Source organism: Anomaloglossus baeobatrachus, chromosome 2, assembly GCF_048569485.1.
Source record: "Anomaloglossus baeobatrachus isolate aAnoBae1 chromosome 2, aAnoBae1.hap1, whole genome shotgun sequence".
NCBI lineage: Eukaryota > Metazoa > Chordata > Amphibia > Anura > Aromobatidae > Anomaloglossus > Anomaloglossus baeobatrachus.
The window spans coordinates 626,123,524-626,144,212 of NC_134354.1; the positions used below are offsets into that span (position 1 = coordinate 626,123,524).

At 45.3% G+C, this 20,689-nt stretch overlaps 1 protein-coding gene across 1 annotated transcript in view; it reads left to right on the forward strand.

The window, feature by feature from the left end:
• The first annotated feature begins 4,660 nt into the window (after positions 1-4,660).
• The window catches only part of CCDC122 (coiled-coil domain containing 122), a 34,363-nt gene continuing 18,334 nt past the window's right edge, over positions 4,661-20,689 (forward strand). The window contains 3 exon segments of the mRNA XM_075333871.1: positions 4,661-4,799; positions 6,915-7,342; positions 18,922-19,038. Coding sequence (XP_075189986.1) covers positions 4,661-4,799; positions 6,915-7,342; positions 18,922-19,038 — 684 coding nt within the window.

Genomic DNA, 20,689 nt, shown 5'->3' on the forward strand with positions numbered 1-20,689 from the left:
GTGTAGAGGGCTTGGATATGTGGTTTGAAGGAGAGAGCAGAGTCGAAGGTTACTCTGAGGCAACAAGCTTGCGAGACTGGGGAGAGTGAGCAGCCGTCAACTTTGATGGATAGGCTTGTTGGAGGGGTTGAGAGAGGAGGAGGAAAGATAATGAATTCGGTTTTGTCCATGTTAAGCTTTAGGAATCGCACAGAGAAGAAAGATGAAATAGCAGATAGACATTGTGGGATTTTAGTTAGTAGGGAGGAGATGTCAGGTCCAGAGAGTTAGATCTGCGTATTATCAGCGTAGAGGTGATACTGAAAGCTATGGGTCTCTATGAGATGGCCCAGGCCGAAGGTGTAAATGGAAAAGAGGAGGGGTCCAAGAACAGAATTTTGGGGGACACCAACAGACGGGGGTGAGATGAGGAAGTGGTGTGAAAGTGGGATACACTAAATGAACGGTCTGTTAGGTATGAAGGGATCCAAGAAAGGGCCAAGTCTGTAATACCCAGAGATGAGAGAATCTGTGATTGGAGGGAATTGTCCACTGTGTCGAAAGCAGAAGACTGGTCCAGGAGGAGGAGGACAGAGCAGTGTCACTTTGCTTTGGCAGTTAGTAGCTCATTGGTGACTTTAGTTAGTGCAGTTTCAGTAGAGTGATGTGGTCGGAAGCAAGTTTGTAACTGGTCAAAGAGGGATCATAGACATCCATGATAATGAATTCCCCCACTGCGACTTGTGTGTGATACCAAATGCAATAGCTTTTGGTCTTTCTTTTGACTCTAACAGTGTCTTAGGTAACGAAATATCCCAGATAATTATTTTGTATTTCCATTTGTAGGCCTACAATGCTATAAAAGGGACTTTTTGAAGCCAGAATTCTACTGTGAACTTGCTGAGGAAAGAAGTTGGCTTCAGTAAAGTTTGTGAACCCAGTCTTGGTTTATATCCAAAAAGTTCTGTTTTAAGAAGTATATAAATGCTTGAAAAATTATGACTTCATGAAGAAAAGCGACATCAACAATCCTGATGTATTCTGCTATATCTGTGCAGAGTACATGGTTGAAAAACAAAGCAGAAACATCAAAGACTTTGTGCATGGATTAAATACCTGCCTTATTTTGGGGTACAGCTTGGAGACTCAGATAAGTCCTGGGTTCTACATATGGTTTGCAAAACATGCGTGGAGCACCTGGGACAGTGGACAAATGGTGAAAGAAAAAGTTTAAACTTTGGTGTGTCAATGCTATGGAGAGAACCAAAAAGCCACCATGACGAGTGTTATTTTGGTGTTGTAAAATTAAAGGCATTAATAGTTACATGAAAGCTCAGTGGGATTATCCCCATTTGAAATCAGCAAGATGACCTACTCCACATGGCAATGACGTTCCCATACCTTTGTTTAAAAGACTAGCAGACCATCCACTGTCAGACTCAAGAGAGGCAGGGATTGGAGTGAATGAAAGGTAAGAGCAGGGAAAATTAATTTGAGGGAAGCTCTTTAAGGCCTCAATTATTAATCCAAAAAGAGCTCAATGACTTGATTCGAGACTTAAATCTGTCCACGCAAACATCTGAACTTTTAGCGTCCACACTTTATAAACAAAGTCTTATACAGGCAGAAGTTAAAATTACAACCTATTGGACAAGAGAAGAGAGGCATCTCACATATTTCAACCAAGAGGAAGAACTTGTATACTGGAGTGATATTCCAGGTAAGGTACCTCGTGTGGGACTAACGAAATATCAACAAGAACACTGGCGGCTTTTTATAGACAGCTCCATTAGAAGCATGAAATGTGTTCTTCACACGCCCAGCTCCAGGGCCGGGGGATACTCGTTACCACGCCTGACTAGTCTGGTGGTGGCGTGACCCGATTCCGTGACCCTGGCGGTGTCTCTCAATAATAAAGGGATGATTATTATGATGATGGGAGTTGTAGTTAAAGGTAAAGGTTTGTGACGCCACCTGTGGTACTGCGGCTATGTGGGCCACCGTTGCGCTGTGTAATCCCTGGGGCAGATGATGATGGTGCAGCTGAGGTGATAATGCTCCTCACAGGTGGAGCAGGACCTCAGGGCCACAGTTGGAGAGTCTATTTTTGGGCAACTGGTGGGCTTTAGGGTGCAGGGCCAGGAATATGGACAATAATGGACAAGTACTGAAGTTTTGTTACCTTTCACTTTAATTGGTAACCGGTAAGAAAGTCCTGGGAGACTGGTACAGGTGGTTGTGATGGTCGTCTGAATAGCCTGGAAGCAGTCGGGGAAGCCTCCCTGGCCAGGTGGGTGTGAGGCCTACCCGCTATACTCTTTCCTGGTTTTCAGGGCCCATACTGTGTTAGCTAGGCTGAGGCCCTCTCCTCTGTCACATGTGGTAATTCTCTCACACTCATATGGCAGGCTGCGCGGGCCGTCGCAAGTACCGCTTTTCTGACAGCGGCTCCTGATCCCTAATCTGCGGCTTTACCTTCAGATGGTCTGTGGGGGCCAGGAGATTTGTAATCCTCCTGCTCTCCGGATTTAGCTACCGTCTCGGATCTAGTACCCGAGCAGCCACGGACTCTGGTATCCGGTTTCTAGCGTGCCCTTCTGGGGTGAGCCGGCTTAACTCCACTCCCCAGAGTCTTCTTCCTTTTTGCCTCTTTGTCAGATTCTGTTCCCCTAGGCCGAGCTTCTCTCAGCTCTCCGACCTCAGGAAAAACCAGTCTGCTGTCCTCAAACTCCTGGCTCGAAATCCTCTCTCTCTCCAACGGTCAACTCCCAACTGTCACTCCTCTAACTCCTCCCCAGGTCAGAGCTCCTGGGAAGCTCCCCAAAACACCAGGTTTAGAGCTCCCTCTGCTAGCCTGGAGTAGGAACTGTGTTGAATGTAGGTACTTACTGACCAAAGGACCCCTCGCTTGCTTCCAGGCTTAGTACTAACCCCTCAGTGGGGGCAACACTACTGTGACAACCAGGCCACTGGGGTGCCACATTCTCTTGCACAATAGTAACTATTATGCATCCCTTACCATTGCTCACTTAACAAAAGTTAAAGAAGACTATGAAATTTAAAAATTGTATTACAAAAAAAACATTATCATGAACATCAGTGGTCAATTTGTATTGATCTGAAGTTGTTGAACATCTTGTGTGATGCCCTGGGCAAGCCAGGGGTCACAGGTCATAACACCACCACACCCTACACCCCAGTTAGGAACACCAAGGCTAACCAAAAATCCTTGTTGCCTTCCTCCAGGAGCTGGTGTCCACACCAGGGGGTGGGCCAGGCAGTTGGCTCCACCCACCAAGGAGTTCACAGCTCTGGAGGCGGGAAAACCAGGCAGTTGAAGTCTAGCTGAGGGCTAGAGTGGAGTCCAGCTAGGGAAGTGAAGGAGTAAACAAGCAGATGAGTTAAGGAAGTGAAAGTAGAAGGAAGTGGAGTAGTAGTGGAGCTAAGGAGAAAAGCTGAAGTGACAGAAAAGTGAGAGTAGTAAAGCCTGAAGTTAGTCCGGGTGTGTGCCCCGGACTGTGACAGCAAGGTCAGCAGACGGCAGTGATAGTCTGCAGGGGGACTGCTCGGAGGTTGCTGGAAGGACCGCGGACGGGTGGTGACCCGGCGGTCTGGAGCAGTATACGAAGAACAGTCAGCACCAGGGCAGGGGCCTTTCGGATCCCGGCAAGGCTAGGAGTCGCCATAATTTGCCAAATCCGTCAGTGAAGGGGACGACTGTCTTCCAACAACCAAGTCTCGATTGAAGGCAACAGTCCAACCGTTACAGATATACACCGCCACCACCAGGGCACCAGTTTCTCAGGGCCAGCGCCTGAGGGCAAAGTAGGGCTCCTCCGGCCCATATCCAAGCCGGGGAGAGGGTTACCGGTGGGAACCCATCGCAACCATCATCATCTTAGGTGCAGGAAAAAGGGACCGTCACCGTCAACTACTGGGGAAAGCAAGTGCAGCCGTCCGTGGGAACCGTCCTTCCAGCCGTGTGTTTTACCGAGAACTGTGTCATTGTCTCAGGCTGAGTGAGTACCACAGTGCTGCCCCCGCGTCCCTGCACTCCACCAAGCCCTGCATCACCCACCTCATCACTGGGCCCCGGGACAACCAACCCCCCTACCCACGGAGGGGAGGACTAACATCCAGCTGCCCCGTACCATCACTCCCGGGATCCCCATACAGAGCAGCGGTGGTGTCTACAAATCACCACAACCGTGGGTGGCGTCACGGACAATCCACAATCCCCACACCCAAAACCCCCCCTTTCACTCACGGGCGAGGAGCGCCGCTAGAGTCCCCGGGATCCGGCCCATCGCTCGAGCCACCGAGCAGCAGCAGGCCGCAGCAGCCGCGGCAGCCGGACCCGAGCAGTGGGAGAGCGCGGCGTCCCCTCCTCCGCCCGCGACACTTGCTTGGACAGCAATCTGGATACACAAAATACTCATGCTTCATGTGCCTCTGGGATAGCAGGGCAAAGCGAGATCATCAAACAAAAGTGTCATGGCCTACAAGGGAAGAAATGATTGAATGAATGAAGAATGAAGAGAAGATTCCGCCGGTGGACAAAAACAAAATCATTTTCCCACCGCTTCATATTAAGCTAGGAATAATGAAGCAATTTGTTAGGGCTTGAGACAAATAGGGTAATTGCTTCAAGTACATTTGTAGATCATTCTCTGGACTGAGCATGGAAAAACTTAAAGCTGGAATCTTCAATGGTAATCATATTTGTAAACTCATGAATGATTTCAATTTTATCACATGCATGAATGACACTGAGGTTTCGGTCTGGAACAGTTTTGTCTCGGTTGTGAAGAACTACTTGGGTAATCACAGAGCAGACAATTATGAAGAATTGGTGTAATATATGCTCGCTACCTTCAGAAATTTGGGAGATCATATGACCATAAAGATGCACTGTCTCCATCACCGTTTGAACAGCTTTCCAGATAAACTTGGAGACCTCAGCGAGGAACAAGGCGAGAGGTTCCGCCAGTATATGAAGATAATGGAAGAAAGATTTCAAGGCACATAATGGCTAACTACTGTTGGAGTCTCCAACGTGATTGTTCTGATGACTTACATAAATGGAAATAACATAAACAGTGTTTTTTGAAGCATTGACTAAATAACAAATAACTGATTGTATTAATTAATCCCATAACTTTTTTCCTCCTAAGGTTAGATATTTTGACTTTCTTTTTTTTATGATTTTAGACTGTTTACTTACTAGTTGGAACAAAAATAATAATATTCTTGCAATTCTGAATGTTTTTCAATCATGTTATGTTAATTAATTAACTATTAAACATCTCTGAAACTAGAGCCAATCTAGCAAACCAAAAGTCACATTCTTAATAAGCACCATAAGTTTAAAGAGAACCAACCACCAGGATTTTGCAATATGAACTAAAGGAAGGACCATACTAGCACTAAGATGTTGAATCCAGGCATACCTTATGTAGAAAGATGGGATGCTAGGCTGCAGAAATATCCTTAATCAAAGTTGCAGAAATTGCTGTTGGCGGCGGCATGTGTGCATTGACACAGTAATTCTGTCATCATTAAAATGGCACCGGAGGCCATGCTTGCGTGTACCATGATCTCTGGCGCTATTTAATTGAATACACTGTGGTGAAGACTATGAGCGGTAGTGGTGCGTGCACAGCTATGGTGGTGCAGCGTGATATTCAAATAAATAGAAGGGGGCATGTCATAGGGGACACTGGAGGAAGACTTTACAGTGAGGACCCAACTCACAAAGGCCTACCACCATTGCACCCATCAATCAAAGTGCAGTGCATTTCTGCAACTTTGATTAAAAATATTTCCGCCACCAAGCATCCCATCTTTCTAGAACAAGTATGCCTGGATTCAGCATCTTACTGCCTGTATGGCACTGCCTTTAGTTCATATCACAAAATTGTGGTGGTTGGTCCTCTTTAATATAAAACTATTCAGACATCGTTGGCGCCTAAATCCCTGTATACAAGTGTTATTATTTTTATTATGCTATTTGTCACAAGGATTTTTGCTCTAGACTCGCTGAGTGTCATGGTGGCATCAGACACTGTTCAAACCACAGACTCTGATACTCCTCACTATACTTCCTATGGTGCTTCTGAGTTGCACAGGTAGGCTTAGATGTTGACCAGCTGTGTGCTCATTAGCGATTGGACTGGAAGGAGTTAATTTCTGCTAGCCAGCAGGTTACCTTTTTGATCACATGTTGTGGGAGACCTATCACAGGTACTCCGTCACTTCTTAAGATGGAGGAATTTATCTTCCTTTGCTTACTATAGCTTTCTGCAATACCAGTCTGTGGGCTATTTTTTTCCAGTCTTGTGATTTACTGTGTGTTGCTTGTTGTGCAGTGGAATTCCTTCTGTTGCCTGGTTATTTCCTCCCTTCTTTAGTTTTCCTCCTTATCACGTTATCTGATTACTCTGTATGAGCATGCTGTGAAAGAGTTTTGGTTCCCCCTGTTTGTCTATCACTGTTGGTGTTCACATGCTCCTGTCCCGGCCCCCTTCCTAGGGTAATGAGGGAGTGGGTACTAGATCAGGGCTGGTCAGGAGCAGGGGTATGAAGGCGGCCAAGATGTTGTCTTGTCACAATAAGACGTATCTCATGGGATCAGGGACAGCTAGGGCCCCCCTAGCCTGAGGGCCAGTTTAGAAGCCTTGGCCCCCTGTTATCCTTTGCCACCTTGTGACGCTATTATTTTATGACATATAGAGTTTATCACTGCAGAGACCTTACCCATCCATCAAAATTAGAGATTTGAGGTTCAGCTATCTCTGGTTGGGTCTCCTGTTTCCAGTGGTCCCACAGCACCAGAACTGGCCCATATTAAGCACAGACAATTACTAGTAAGATTACAACTACCTATTGTCCACATCGTCTCTTAAATGGTATTGGTTAATACTTAATATCTAAAGATATCTTTAAAATTTTGTTCTCACTTTAGAGAGAGATCAATGAACTTGAAACAGAGTTGAAGTCTGTTCTATTGGAAACAAAAGAAGTTGAAAGAAAGATTATTGAAGAGGAAAACTTAATTGAAAATTTAACACAGAAATGTGAAATTCTGGAGACCCAAAATTACTCAATTTGTGCTGAGAACATCAAATTAAAATTAGAGATAGAAATTCAGAAAGAAAATTTTGAATCTATGGTTTCCAGAAATAATGGCTACCGAAAAAGAATTTCAGATAGTATTGATAGATTTTCAGTAGCAGAAAATAAACTGCCGGTTATGATTGAGCTTAATAAGAAACAATCTAAGGTTCAACTATTAAAGAAGCAGAAGGAGGAAATGATCCTTGACTTGCATAATCCTGGAAGCGTTGCTGTAAAACAAGTGCAGGTTGGTAATTAAATTTTCTTGAAAGTAATATATGTAGGATAATGCAGCATATAATGAATGTATAATGAATAATGAAAAACATAACTTCTATATGAATAAGTACAATAAAACATGGTGTCTTAATAATTACTTGTATTCAACCTAAAATAACAGTTCTGAAGCATTTTATTTTAGATATTTCTTTTATCAAGTTATTCATACATTTCTAAGGCCTCCGACACACATCCGTGCCGCCGGTACGTGTTTGCCTTTTTTTGCACGTACCGTCGGCACGGAGACACATTCAGCAATGCCACCCTATTGTAGCAGGCACACAGACGTAAAGACACATGGAACGTGTGTCCGTGTGCGTTTGTACGTGTGTTCGTTTTTCTACATGCTGACATGTCCACGTTTTCTCCGGCAGCACGGGTGTCACACGGCCCGCACCCGTACCACACGGATGTAGTGTGGATGCGGTCCCGTATGACACGCACCGGAGAAAACACAAGTGTCAGTGAAAGAAACCCAAAACATTTACTCACCTTCTCCAGCCCTCCTGTCTCTGCCGCTACTGCCACTTGCTGCCAACCGCCGCTCATTATGCTCATTTAATATTCCCTTCACTGCGGCCGGCAGCAGCAGCGGGGAGACGGCAGGGCTAGAGACTGAAGATCAGCACCAAGGACAGCAGCGCGTACCACGTGAGTATGCAAATTACCGGTTCTACGTGTGCTATCGCGGATAGCACACGTAGAACACACGTGGACTGCACGTACCCGAGACACGTACTTACCACACGCAACACACAGGGTAAATACGTGCCTCGCGGCACGTGCGTGTTTTTAACGGAAGTGTGTTTCAGGCCTTATTGGGTGTTACCAGTTAAGGCTATGTTCCTACAGAATCTTACACTGTGTAGGAATACAGTCCTTTGACAAGTGGCATTGTAAAAAACAATATTCAGGTTCTTCATAAATTGTAAGCAAAATACCAAAAGAGTGGCACATTGTAGATTTCTAATAAAAGATCCTCCAGAATTGTTATTTCATAGCAAATACAGGTATTTGCCAAAACTGACAAAAGAGTTGCCAGGTCCTCGTTAAAAAGTCTAGTGAGGCTTTAAGACAGTGTGTAAAATATTTCAGAATTATTTTCTTTTTAGCTAATTGAAGAACCCTGCAATATATACTGTATGTATCAGAGAGAAATACAAAAAGTTGAATTATTTATAAAGTTTAATAATTTAACTTAAGTTCTGGTGTACACTTCTCCTTGGTTAGTGGTCTTTCCCAGTCAGCTGCTATTTCACGTTGATCTGCTTTTCCCACTGATAATATGTAATGATGACTGAACTACTTGTGTGCAGACATTCACCATTGACTACTTTGGAATCTCCGCTCAGTTGATGCTTCCTGTTTCTGACCACTATGTTGCATGTTAAGAAGATGAGTGGTTAAAAAAAGGAACTATCGTCAGTAACTTCATCATTTCCCAGTGGTAGCTTCTGTGTAATTATGTAAGGAATGAATTGATAAGATGTCCAAGTGAGTATTTTGAAAGCATCATAATTTTTATGCAGATTTTCCCAACTCCAAGCTGTATAAATGTGTATGCTTATTGGTTTGAAGCCTATCAGGTGATGTGTATTTGTGTAATAATGGATGATAAGGCTTATAATATCAACACTAGAGATAAGAGAATACCGTAATATTCGTATTCGCTATACTCGTAATGAATACTTTGTAATATTTGTGTATTTGTTACGAATAGTGAATACAATGCAAGTCAATGGGAAATGCAAGTAATTTTCTGCTGGACCCAACAAAGTGGTCTGGAGGCCTGAGGAAAAGTCTGACATGAATGAGCAAGTGATGAAACTGAATGGGGAGAGCCTGGAGAACTTGCCTGCATGCATTTCTGATTCACGTGTTTTCTGGCATCCCCTGAAGCCACATGGAAGAACTTTCATGTGCTTCAGTATATTGGTGCCCCTGCAGTCTGTCTCACTGCCCTAGCCAGCCCTGCAGTGACTCACACAGCAGTGTGCGAGCAGCTGCAGGATGAGTAGGTTAGCTCAGATCATTGAAAACCAAAGAGCAAAAGGACTAAGCGTGCATAGAAAAGTCATAATAATAAATGTGTGATCTCACTGGCATAGTCTGACATATGGGTAAGCAGCAATTGGCTGAATATATATTAGCTCTGAAATGCTCCGGATATATTTCTCTGTTGGCATGTACTGATGTAGCCACTTATATGATATGATATAAGGAGATTTCTGCTATTTAGATCTGGAGAGTGTTTGTTTTTCACTTCTGAACCTCCATCTAACCAGCCAAACTGGCTTACCCTGCTATCCCCATGGCATGTCACTTTGATATATGATTTATCTCAGTTCCATGGGTTACTTCATCTTCAGCCTGTCATACTTTACGTTTGGGTGAATGTGCTACATCTTTCTGTCCTCATTTTCCCTGTGTTCTTTAAAACACTGTATACTTTAATATATTTATACATTATGGAAATCCAACCTGTTTTTATATATCTTACAATAAAAATGTCTTTTATATGCATCAATTAAGGTTGTGATTTGGATTTATTATTATGACTTTTCTATGCACGCTTAGTCCTTTTCCTCTTTGGTTTTCAGTATATATGTCAAGGACGTGCTTGAGCGATCACATGATAGCCGCATATGTGTTTCCACGACAGCGGATTTTTCTATTTAGCTCAGATCAGTACCTGCTGTGATGATCTCTGCTGAACTCGTGACTTCAGCGGTTGTCACTGACTTCCATAACGCCCTGTTCTCACATCACGTCTCGCGGGCGGCCTGAGACTGTGGCTAGCGGTGATGTCACTGGCTCACGGGACAGTTCGCGTGAGAACGCGGCGGCCATGGAACTCAGTGATGAGTGCTGACGCCATGAGTTCAGCGGACTTCATCACCGCAGGTAAATGGACTCATGACGTCGGCACTCATTATGCCTTGCTGTGACCTGGCCTGACCTAATGATGTTAGCTCAGGTCAGTTCACTGCTCTCCCAGGCAATGGGGAACATTCTGTTTTCATTGACTGGGAGAGTGAGTATGGATTGTTGTGGGACCCCCTTATTGGATTATGTAGGACCCGGATTTGCTTTTTCTTTTCAATACATTTGTGAAAAGGGAATGTGTTGGAGAGGTTTTTTTCAAATAACATTTTTTTTGTTGTCTATTTTTTTTTTATTACTGACTGGGTTAGTGATGTCAGGTATCTGATAGATGCCGTGACATCACAAATGCCAGGGCTTGATACCAGGTGACATTACACAGCTGGTATCAACCTCATATATTACCCTGTTTGTCACCGCACCAGGGTAACGGGATGAGTTGGGGAAAAGCACCAGGATTGGCACATCTAATGGATGCACCACTTCTGGGGCACTTGCGGCCTGCTATTTTTAGGCTGGGGAGGGTCCAATAACTGTGGACCTCCCTAGTCTGAGAATACCAGACAACAGCTGTCTGCTTTACCTTGGCTGGTGATCCAATTTAAGGGGACCCCACATTTTTGCTTTAAATTCTTTACTTTAATTTAAAATAAAAGCATGGGGTGCTCTTTGTCTTGCATTACCAGCCAAGGTAGAGCTACCAGCCGCAGTCTGCAGGCTGCTGCTGACTGCTTCACCTTAGCTGTGTACAAAAAATAGTGGGGACTCCACATCATTTTTTGGGGGAAAATAATGAATTTGTGGCTATATACAAAGCTAAACACCCTTTAGTGCCTCATGAAAGGCACTAAAGGGTGCAAGATTACAAAATGCAGGGGAGTGGGACATTATGTTTTTCTTATCTCTCTATCTATCCATCCATCCATCCATCCATCTATCCATCCATCCATCCATCTATCCATCCAGCTATCTATCCATCCAGATATCTATCTTTCTAGCTTTAGACTGAATGTAACTCTCCTTCCATTTTTTTTGCGGTCCGTAAAAAACCCCAGAAGGCACACGTATGTAAAACGGACCGTATACGGAACGGAACAGATGCGGTTGTCACACGGATGTGCATTGTTTAAAAAAATTAGCTATATGGCCTGAGTTATAGTTGACGCAGGAAGTCCCCATCACAAGGGCCTCCAATGACTATTAGTAGTTAGGCTGGAGTAGGAGTACTGTCCTGATTTGTCCGCCACTGCACAATGTGCATAGTGTTTACAAAATTTAGCCCTATGGACGGAGTCATGGTTGACACAGGAAGTCTCCAACACAAGGGCCTCCTATGACAAATAGTATATAATAGTATGCACAATGTGCATATTGTTTACAAAAATTAGCCCCATGTTCTGTGTCATGGTTGATGCAGGAAGGAAACAGCTTTATACGGCAAGGGGTGGACGTTAACATCAGTAGTGAAAATCAACATTTTGGGGAAAATTAGTTTGGCTTGCTCTCATCTGGAGGGATTGCAAACTGTGGAGAAATCCAGTCCTTGTTCAATGTAATCAGAGTAAGCCTGTCTGCATTTTCTGTGGAGAGGCATGAGTGACTATCAGTGATGATTGTCCCAGCAAAACTGAAAACACTCTCACATCACACTATCAGCCGGCAAGGCCAACACCTCAACTGTATAAGTAGAGGTCGGGCCAAGTGTTCAGCTTGGACACCCAATAATTAAAGGGAACTGAAGCATCAGAAAGGATGCAGGTATGGTCACTTAAGTACTCCTTGACCATGTTGTGCAACGTTTCCCTCCATGGCATTGTTACAAGCACAGATAGCCCTTGCTGATGTCCTGGTTAATTGAAAATGACCCAGTTTGCACACATTTTCCCCTCACCTCTGTTGGACTTGGTGTTGGTGTCTCTCTCCATTAATCCTTGGTGTTGGAAAGAGCCCGTAACTCTGCAATCAGTATTGTCTGAGGGTGATGTTTTCAAGTGATCTACAATGACCTTCTTGAAGGATTGCATTGTGAAACCCTTTCATGACTCCAAAAGGAGAAAAGGAAATTTCTTCTTGTACCCCGGTGGCCAACCAGTATAAGTTGTTGGATAAAATGTGTATCACGCGAGGGTCTTGCCACAGCCACTTACACATGAACTGTGCTATGTGGGCCAAGCTGCAAACAGGCAAAGTTTCTGTGTCCCCACCAGGAGGAACAATACCCATCCTCTCCTCACGCTGACTCGCCTTCTCCTCCTCCACCACCTCCTCTCCAGCCCATTTATGCTGGACAGACATGAAGCTGGGGTTGAGAGTCTCCTGTGTAACATTGGGAGTCCCCTCGGTAGAACAGAAAAACAAGTCCTCTTCCTCTTTATCCTCCTCCTCATCACCAATGTTGCCTCAGAATATTGGCTGGGCTGGGTAGTATCACCCATTGAGAAATCTGGCTACATAGCCACATGCTGGGTATTCAGAGCTTCCTCTTTAAGATTGTGCAGTGATTGTTTCAACAGATGCAGCAGCGGGATGGTTAAGCTGATAATAGCCTGATCACCGCTCACAAGCTTGGTGCAGTACTCAAAGTTCTCAAGAACCTCACAAATGTCAGCAATCCACACCCAATCGACAGTTATGTGTGGTGGCTGACTCTCAGCCTGATGAGCATGTTGAAGCTGGTATTCAGCTACTGCCCTCTGCTGTTCAGTAATCCTTGCAAACATATAGTATGTAAAGTTCCACTGTGTGGGCAGGTCCCACATGAGTCAGAGACTTGGCAAATTCAAGCAATTTTGCAGCGCTGTAAGACCAGCAAAAGCGGTAGAGTAATGGCAGAAATGGGCGCTAATACGGCACACCTTCTCAAGTAGTAATGGCAAGTCAGGGCATGTTTTCAGAATTTTCTGAACAACTAGATTTAGCACTTGAGCCATGCATGGCAATTGTACAAGCTTGCTGACCTTTAAAGCTGCCACCAAGTTACGCCCATTGATCGCAAATGACCACATCAGGTTGGAGTGCAGCGGGAAGAGCCACTGATCGATCTGCTCTTTTATACATTGCCACAGCTCTGCTGCAGTGTGTGGTTTCCGATCGCATCACAGTCGCATGACCCTCGGTTGACGCTCACAGCTGGGGGTCATTAGCATTTCACTTCCGATGCTTTCGCATCGGAAGCAGTACACAGGTGGAGAAGAGCCCATATTTGTAGACTTTTAGTCCAGGAAAGGCATGATGCTAGCATAGGGTCCCATCAAAAAAGTCACCTTGCAGCTGTTGATGGACATTCAAAAATTGGCTAATTTTTGCGCTAAGAACCTTAATTTTTTTAAGTATATTTTATGTAGCATTAATGCAGTTTATATGTCATATATTCAATGTTTGCATAGGTCTTGGTTCTTACAGAGTGCTGCTACATCCTTTTGTTTGTATCACATGTAGATTTTGCAGCTGGCACTTCTTCACACTTGCTATATTTAGAAATGCAGATTTTTGGGGCTTTTTTGCAGCCTTTACATGCAGTGTGTAATATAAAAATTGCAAATATAATATCAGATGGTTCTGGGTTTCACTTTAAGACATGTTCAGTAACAATAAAAAGTTGTATACTTTATGATCTGTAGAAACCATAGCAATGAGACATTATATAAAGTAAAGGCGCTGTCCAATGTAGACAAAGGGCAGTGTTGTATTTATAGGGCTGCAGTGCTGATGATGTCTAGTTGATAACTCTGCAGTAGAGATCAGAAAATCTTTGTAGGTGCGGTTCCCTGGCAGCAAACAAACCAAACCTCCAGTTGTCCAAACTTGGCTCGAGGAGGTTCGGAATCACTGATTGGCAGTTTGAGTGTCCGCCCACATACAGCCAGCCATAAGTCGATCACTTCTTTGAGAGGGTGAGCGAGCTTTTCAAACTTTTTTTGTTACCCACTACATCTAATCACGCTGTTGCTACCCCCAGTATTGTCACGCTCCCCGGGTCCCGGCTCTGTCTGTCACTCACCGCTCTGGTTCCCGGTCCTCCTGCCCGTGGCTGCTCCCCTCACTCTCCCTCCTCTGCATCCTCCGTGCCTCCTGCCCGCCGCTCCCGGCATCTCCCTGCGACCCAGGACACTCTGTCTGGTCCCCCTGCATCTTCTGCACTGCTTCCTGCTCTGGCCTCCGGCACACGAGCCTCGCGCATGTGCATTAGGGCGCGCGCACTTTCACTCACCTCTTCTTAAAGGGCCAGCGTCCCGGAAACATGATATGGCCAATTACAGGTACAGGGTATATTAGGACTTCCTTTCCATGTGGGCCATGCCTGATCAACGTGTTCCCATAGCTAGGTGTTCAGGTCCCTTTGTGCCTTGTCTCCGTTGAACTCTGTCTCTTCCGCAGGGCCCGCCTGCCACCCTAACCCGGTCCTGATGGCTGATTCCCCAGGAAGTCTCCCGGTGACTGTCTGCTGAGGATCCCACCATCTCCCATCAGCCTGAACCCGTCACCGATCCCAGACTTCACCTGGTAACATCAGCCTGCACATCTCGCTGGACCCGGACCCCGTCTACTGTTCCTACCCGGCACCTGAATCCAGTTCCAGTCATCCGTCCTGCTTACGGTGCCCGTTGGACTCAGAGACATTCCTGTACAGATCCCTGAAGAACTCTTATCCCGTACACCTAGTGTTACGGCTACCGTGCATCTAGGCCCTCTGGTGAGGTGATCGGACAGTCCCTGTATAGGGGTTAGCTCCGGGTTGCCTCCCTGGGGGAGTCCGGTGCACGGCCCAGTGAATCCACCTCCAGGACGATACAAGTATACACTGTGTGCAGAAATCTTAGGTAAATGAGTATTTTGATCACATGATACTTTTTATACATGTTGTCCTACTCCAAGCTGTATAGGCTTGAAAACCAACTACCAATTAAGTAAATCAGATGATGTGCATCTGTGTAATGAGGAGGGGTGTGGTGTAATGACATCTACACCCTATATAAGGTGTGCTGAATTATTAGGCAACTTCCTTTCCTTTGGCAAAATGGGTCAGAAGAGAGATTTGAGGGGCTCTGAAAAGTCCAAAATTATGAGATGTCTTGCAGAGGGATGCAGCAGTCTTGAAATTGCCAAACTTTTGAAGCGTGATCACCGAACAATCAAGTGTTTCATGGCAAATAGCCTACAGGGTCGCAAGAAGCGTGTTGGGCAGAAAAGACGCAAAATAACTGCCCATGAATTGAGGAAAATCAAGCGTGAAGCTACCTAGATGCCATTTGCCACCAGTTTGGACATATTTCAGAGCTGCAACATTACTGTAATATCAAAAAGCACAAAGTGTGCCATACTCAGGGACATGGCCAAGGTAAGGAAGGCTGAAAACCACCACCTTTGAACAAGAAACATAAGATAAAACGTCAAGACTGGGCCAAGAAATATCTTAAGACTGATTTTTTCAAAGGTTTTATGGACTGATGAAATGAAAGTGACTCTTGATGGGCCAGATGGATGGGCCCGAGGCTGGATCAGTACAGGGCAGAGAGCTCCACTCCGACTCAGACGCCAGCAAAGTGGAGGTGGGGTACTGGTATGGGCTGGTATCATCAAAGATGAACTTTTGGGACCTTTTCAGGTTGAGGATTGAGTGACGCTCAACTCCCAGACCTACTGCCAGTTTCTGGAAGACAACTTCTTCAAGCAGTGGTACAGGAAGAAGTCGGTATCGTTCAAGAAAAACATGATTTTCATGCAGAACAATGCTCCATCACATGCATCCAACTACTCCACAGCGTGGCTGGCCAGTAAAGGTCTAAAAGATGAAAAAATAATGACATGGCTCCCTCGTTCTTCGGATCTGAACCCCATAGAGAACCTGTGGTCCCTCATAAAATGTGAGATCTACAGGGAGGGAAAACAGTACACCTCTCGGAACAGTGTCTGGGAGGTTGTGGTGGCTGCTAAATGCAGTGTTCATCGTAAACAGATCAAGCAACTGACAGAATCTATGGATGGTAGGCTGTTGAGTGTCACCATAAAGAAAGGTGGCTATATTGGCACTAATTGTTTTGGGTTTTGTTTTTGCATGTCAGAAATGTTTATTGGTTTACCTGGTGAAAATAAAGAAGTGAGATGGGATTATATTTGTTTTTTAAGTTGCCTAATAATTCTGCGCAGTAATAGTTACCTGCAAAAACAGATATCCTCCTAAGATTGCCAAATCTTAAAAAAAACACTCCAACTGCCAAAAATATTAGGCTTTCATATTTATGAGTCTTTTGGGTTGATGGAGAACATAGTTGTTGATCAATAATAAAAGAAATCCTCTAAAATACAACTTGCCTAACAATTCTGCACGCGGTGTACACCATTCACACTACAATAATCTCACACAGGCTTGAGCAACAAGCGTACCTGAGCACAGCGCTGCTTGCGCAAGTTAAGTTCGCACATAAAGCATCCGAACTCTAAAGCTGAGCTTTGTTTTTTGAAGTTAGTGTTCGATTTGAAAACTGAACCTTGGGTTCGCTCATCTCTAATCTGCAGCCACTTGCCTCACTAGCCTCAGTGGTGATACAGTGGTAGATAACACATGACCGTGGAGGCCAGTGATTGACTGACTGCAGCAGTCATGTGTTATGTAAATGGTCAATGTCACTGCAGGAGATCTGCCATAAAAGGTTTCCAAGGAGTAAGATATAAAAATGAAAATGTTTGTGATGCATGTAAGAATTTACATGTAGGCTTTCCAACTATAAATGAAGATCAAGGGCGGTCTGGTAGATGAAAGGTTCCTGGAGTTTTTTGTTTTTCAAATGCTGTTAAAGCAAATTAATGGGAATTGTTAACACCATTTAATAAGAGCACCAGCGAGTTATTACTATAAGGCTATGTGCGCACATTGCGTTAAATTCCTCAATGTGTAAGCCACTGCCTGTGCGTCTCAGAAAGCAGCCGAAAAAGCTGCGTTCTGAGACGCATTCGGCAGAACGCAACGTGCGCACATTCCTGGAGAATTCATGCATTCTGGATGCATTCTCTGCCATAGACAGAGTGGGAAAAGCATCCAGAACGCACATTTTTCACAGTACGGTCTCACTCGGCTCTACAGCATCCCCATAGACTTTCAGCAGAGCCGAGTGGGACTGTCAAAAAGAGCATGGCTGGCTGCGAGACAGAGCCGCGCGATCAGAATGAACTCGGTTGAACTTCACCCGACTTCATTGTGATCGCGCGGCTCTGTGCGTGTGCCAAGGCTTGATTTGCGGTCACACGTGAAGGACTTACCTGTGATCCCCTGAGTGACTGCAGTGAGCCGCGCGATCAGCTGTGCTTTCACTCAGGTTACTCGCGGCCACAGCTGCAGTCCGCCACCTGACAGCACAGCTGATCGCGTGACTCACTTCAGTTGCTGCATGGAGCTCACAGGAGCAGCAGTGTTCTACTGCCGCTCCTGTCGGCTTCCAATGTAGCAGAGCTGAAAGCGGCGTGAGACCTTGCGTGGTTTACGTTGGACCTGGAGGTGTTTTTGAGGGCTTAATAAAGTGGTGAAAGAGGGTGTTTTTTTGTCTTTCATTACAAATAAAGGATTTTTTGGATGTGTGTGTTTATTTTCTTTAACTTACAGGTTAATCATGGAAGGTATCTCGGGGAGACGCCTGCCATGATTAACCTAGGACTTAGTGGCAGCTATGGGCTGCTGTCATTAATTCCTTATTACCCCGTTTGCCACAGCAGCAGGGCAATTCGGGATGAGCTGGGTAGAGTACCGGGACTGTTGCATCTAATGGATGCTGCAATTCCAGGCGGCTGCTGGCTGATATTGTTAGGCTGGGGGGCTCCCCATAACATGGAGCTCCCCATCCTGACAATACCAGCCTTCAGCCGTGTGGCTTTACCCTGGCTGGTATCCAAATTGGGGGGGGACCGCACGTCATTTTTTTTTTAATTTATTTATTTATTTAACTGCTCGTTATAGACACGCCCACCGGCAGCTGTGATTGGTTGCAGTGAGACAGCCATCAGTCAGCGTGGGGGAGAGTCTCACTGCAACCAATCATAGGTGCCGGTGGGAAGAGGAAGCAGGGAATACGTGATGGATTAATGAGCGGCCGGCATTTTCAAAAGAGGAGAATCCGCCACAGTGTGAACGCCGTGCAGCGCCGCGCCGGAGATCGTGGATCAGTGAGTATGAGAGAGGGGGTGGGAGCGAGAGACCGATATGGACAGAGAGAGATAGAGACAGAGAGAGAGAGAGACCGACCGACAGAGAGAGAGATACCGAAAGACCTGCATTTATTATGTCAAAAACACATGCAGATCGCTAGTAAAAAGCAAGTGAAACGCATTCTTTCTTGAAAATTATGCGTTTAGACATTTCTCATTGACTTCAATGTTATTAAAACGCTGCCAAAATGGCAAAAACTATTGACATGTTGCTTCTTCAAACGCAGGGATTTTGACAAATTTTCCGCAACTAAAATGCAGCGTTTGTAAATGCATCGTGCGCACAAAGCCCAAATTTCCATAGACTTTGCCTGGAAATCAAAACGCATGCAATTTTGCATTAAAACTCTGCAGCTCAAAACGCTGCTGAAACGCATGAAAAAAAGCAAAGTGCGCACATAGCCTACAGATGTTTTTGATCATAAAATAATCCCTACTAAGACATTAATAAGCATTTTCTATGTACAGGAGGAAATTCTACACTTAAGTGAGCAAATCAAAGCAATTGGAGAATGTATCAATGCAAAAAAGAAAATACACGAAGAAGAGTTGGAAAGGCATGCTGTGCTCAGAAAAGATATAGAGGCAAGTAATGACACTTCAGTTAGAAAAATTATAAATAAATAGGTAAGTTTTGGCATAGATAATAGTATTCACACATAAAGAGGTACAGTGGACACGCTGGACTGTAGTGTGCACAATTATACTACCACTACTACTATGCCATTAGACTATGCCATTGCAATACAGTATTGTTCACATTTGAACTTATTGGAAATGGCCAAATGAACAGTATTTTTCTAAGTATCTTTAAGGGATTCTGTCACCAGATGTTTGTGTGGTGCCTCTGAGGCTTCAGTCGCCACAGAGATACTGCATCTCAGCCAGAGCTGTGGTGCCCCATCCTGGGTAAGGGAGAGGTCATCGCCGGTATGCACACAAAACACACAACATTCTAAATTAGCAGCTCCCCACCTGGTCAGGGTTAGGGCTTGGTGCCATAAATGCTATGTATAGCCACCAATGGTGATGGCATCTCCCTCCCCCTAATCCGACCGAGCCTGGGGGTGGAGTCTAGTTAGTGAAGGGACAATGTACTGACAGAGAGAGGAGTTGAGAAGGAGCAGTGGAGGAGTGAAGACGTGTGGTCTGGAGCTGGTAGAGCTCGACACAGGCACAAAACAGAAGGGATCCTAGAGTCCACGAGAAAGTGCGCCATACACTCGTGGTCTCGTACCACATACGACATATTGGAGTGGAGGGACTTGGCTGCAGAACGGGGACTGGTCCCTAGACTAGAGGAGAAGAACCAATGTGCTCCACTAGTAAAACCAGAGGGTAAGAACACATCTAGTACCAAAGCCAAACCCACACATGAATCCGCTAGAAGGTGACCACATGAGGCCAAGGGATTGAGCCTCAAGTCACCCAACAGGGTCCACGGACACCAGCTCAGGGCACTATGTGCGTAGGCGCGGGACAGGCAAGTGAGAAGTCAACACAGGAAGATGATCAAGGAAGGAACACTAGAAGGGTGCACCGGTCTTGACTTCCCAACTACCCAGGATCGACGGGAGCCCATCACAGTAGAACCCAGCACTCCAAAGGCGGTCACTGACTAGTCATTTTACCTTGGAACCTGCTACACTGAGTAAAAACCTTGAGACTGCATCCCTGTGTTGCTCTGTTATTCACCTGCACCTCCGGCCCTGCACCCCCACCATCACCTACTACTACCCCCATCCACCCTGGTGCCTAGCTCTACCTGTGGAGAGCTATACCAACCTAGCTGCGTCACCATCTGCCCCAGAGGCCCCATCCCGCAGCGTCGGCTATCTCTGGCCAAGTACCACAGGTGGTGTCACAAACTATTATTATCCCCCCCTCCCTTTTAACTGATACTGCCGGGGTCACGGAACTGGGCCTTGCCGCCACCGCAGCGTCACAGAAACTGAACCGTGGCCCAGTAACGAGTGCCCAACAGCCCCGGTGCTGGCGTGTCATTTCCTCCCCCATCTGAAAGCAGCATAATGTAGAGACAGAGACTCTTATTTTAGCAATGTTTCACTTACTGAGCTGTTTGCTGTCATTTTGATAAAATCAATGTTTTCTCTGCTACAGATCTATCAATTATACAGAGCTCATGGATATGCTGGACTACCTGACAGCACGCCAAGTAGTCGTCTAATGATAATCTTCTGCTGATTAATCAGTGATTTTTAGTGATGAGCGAGTA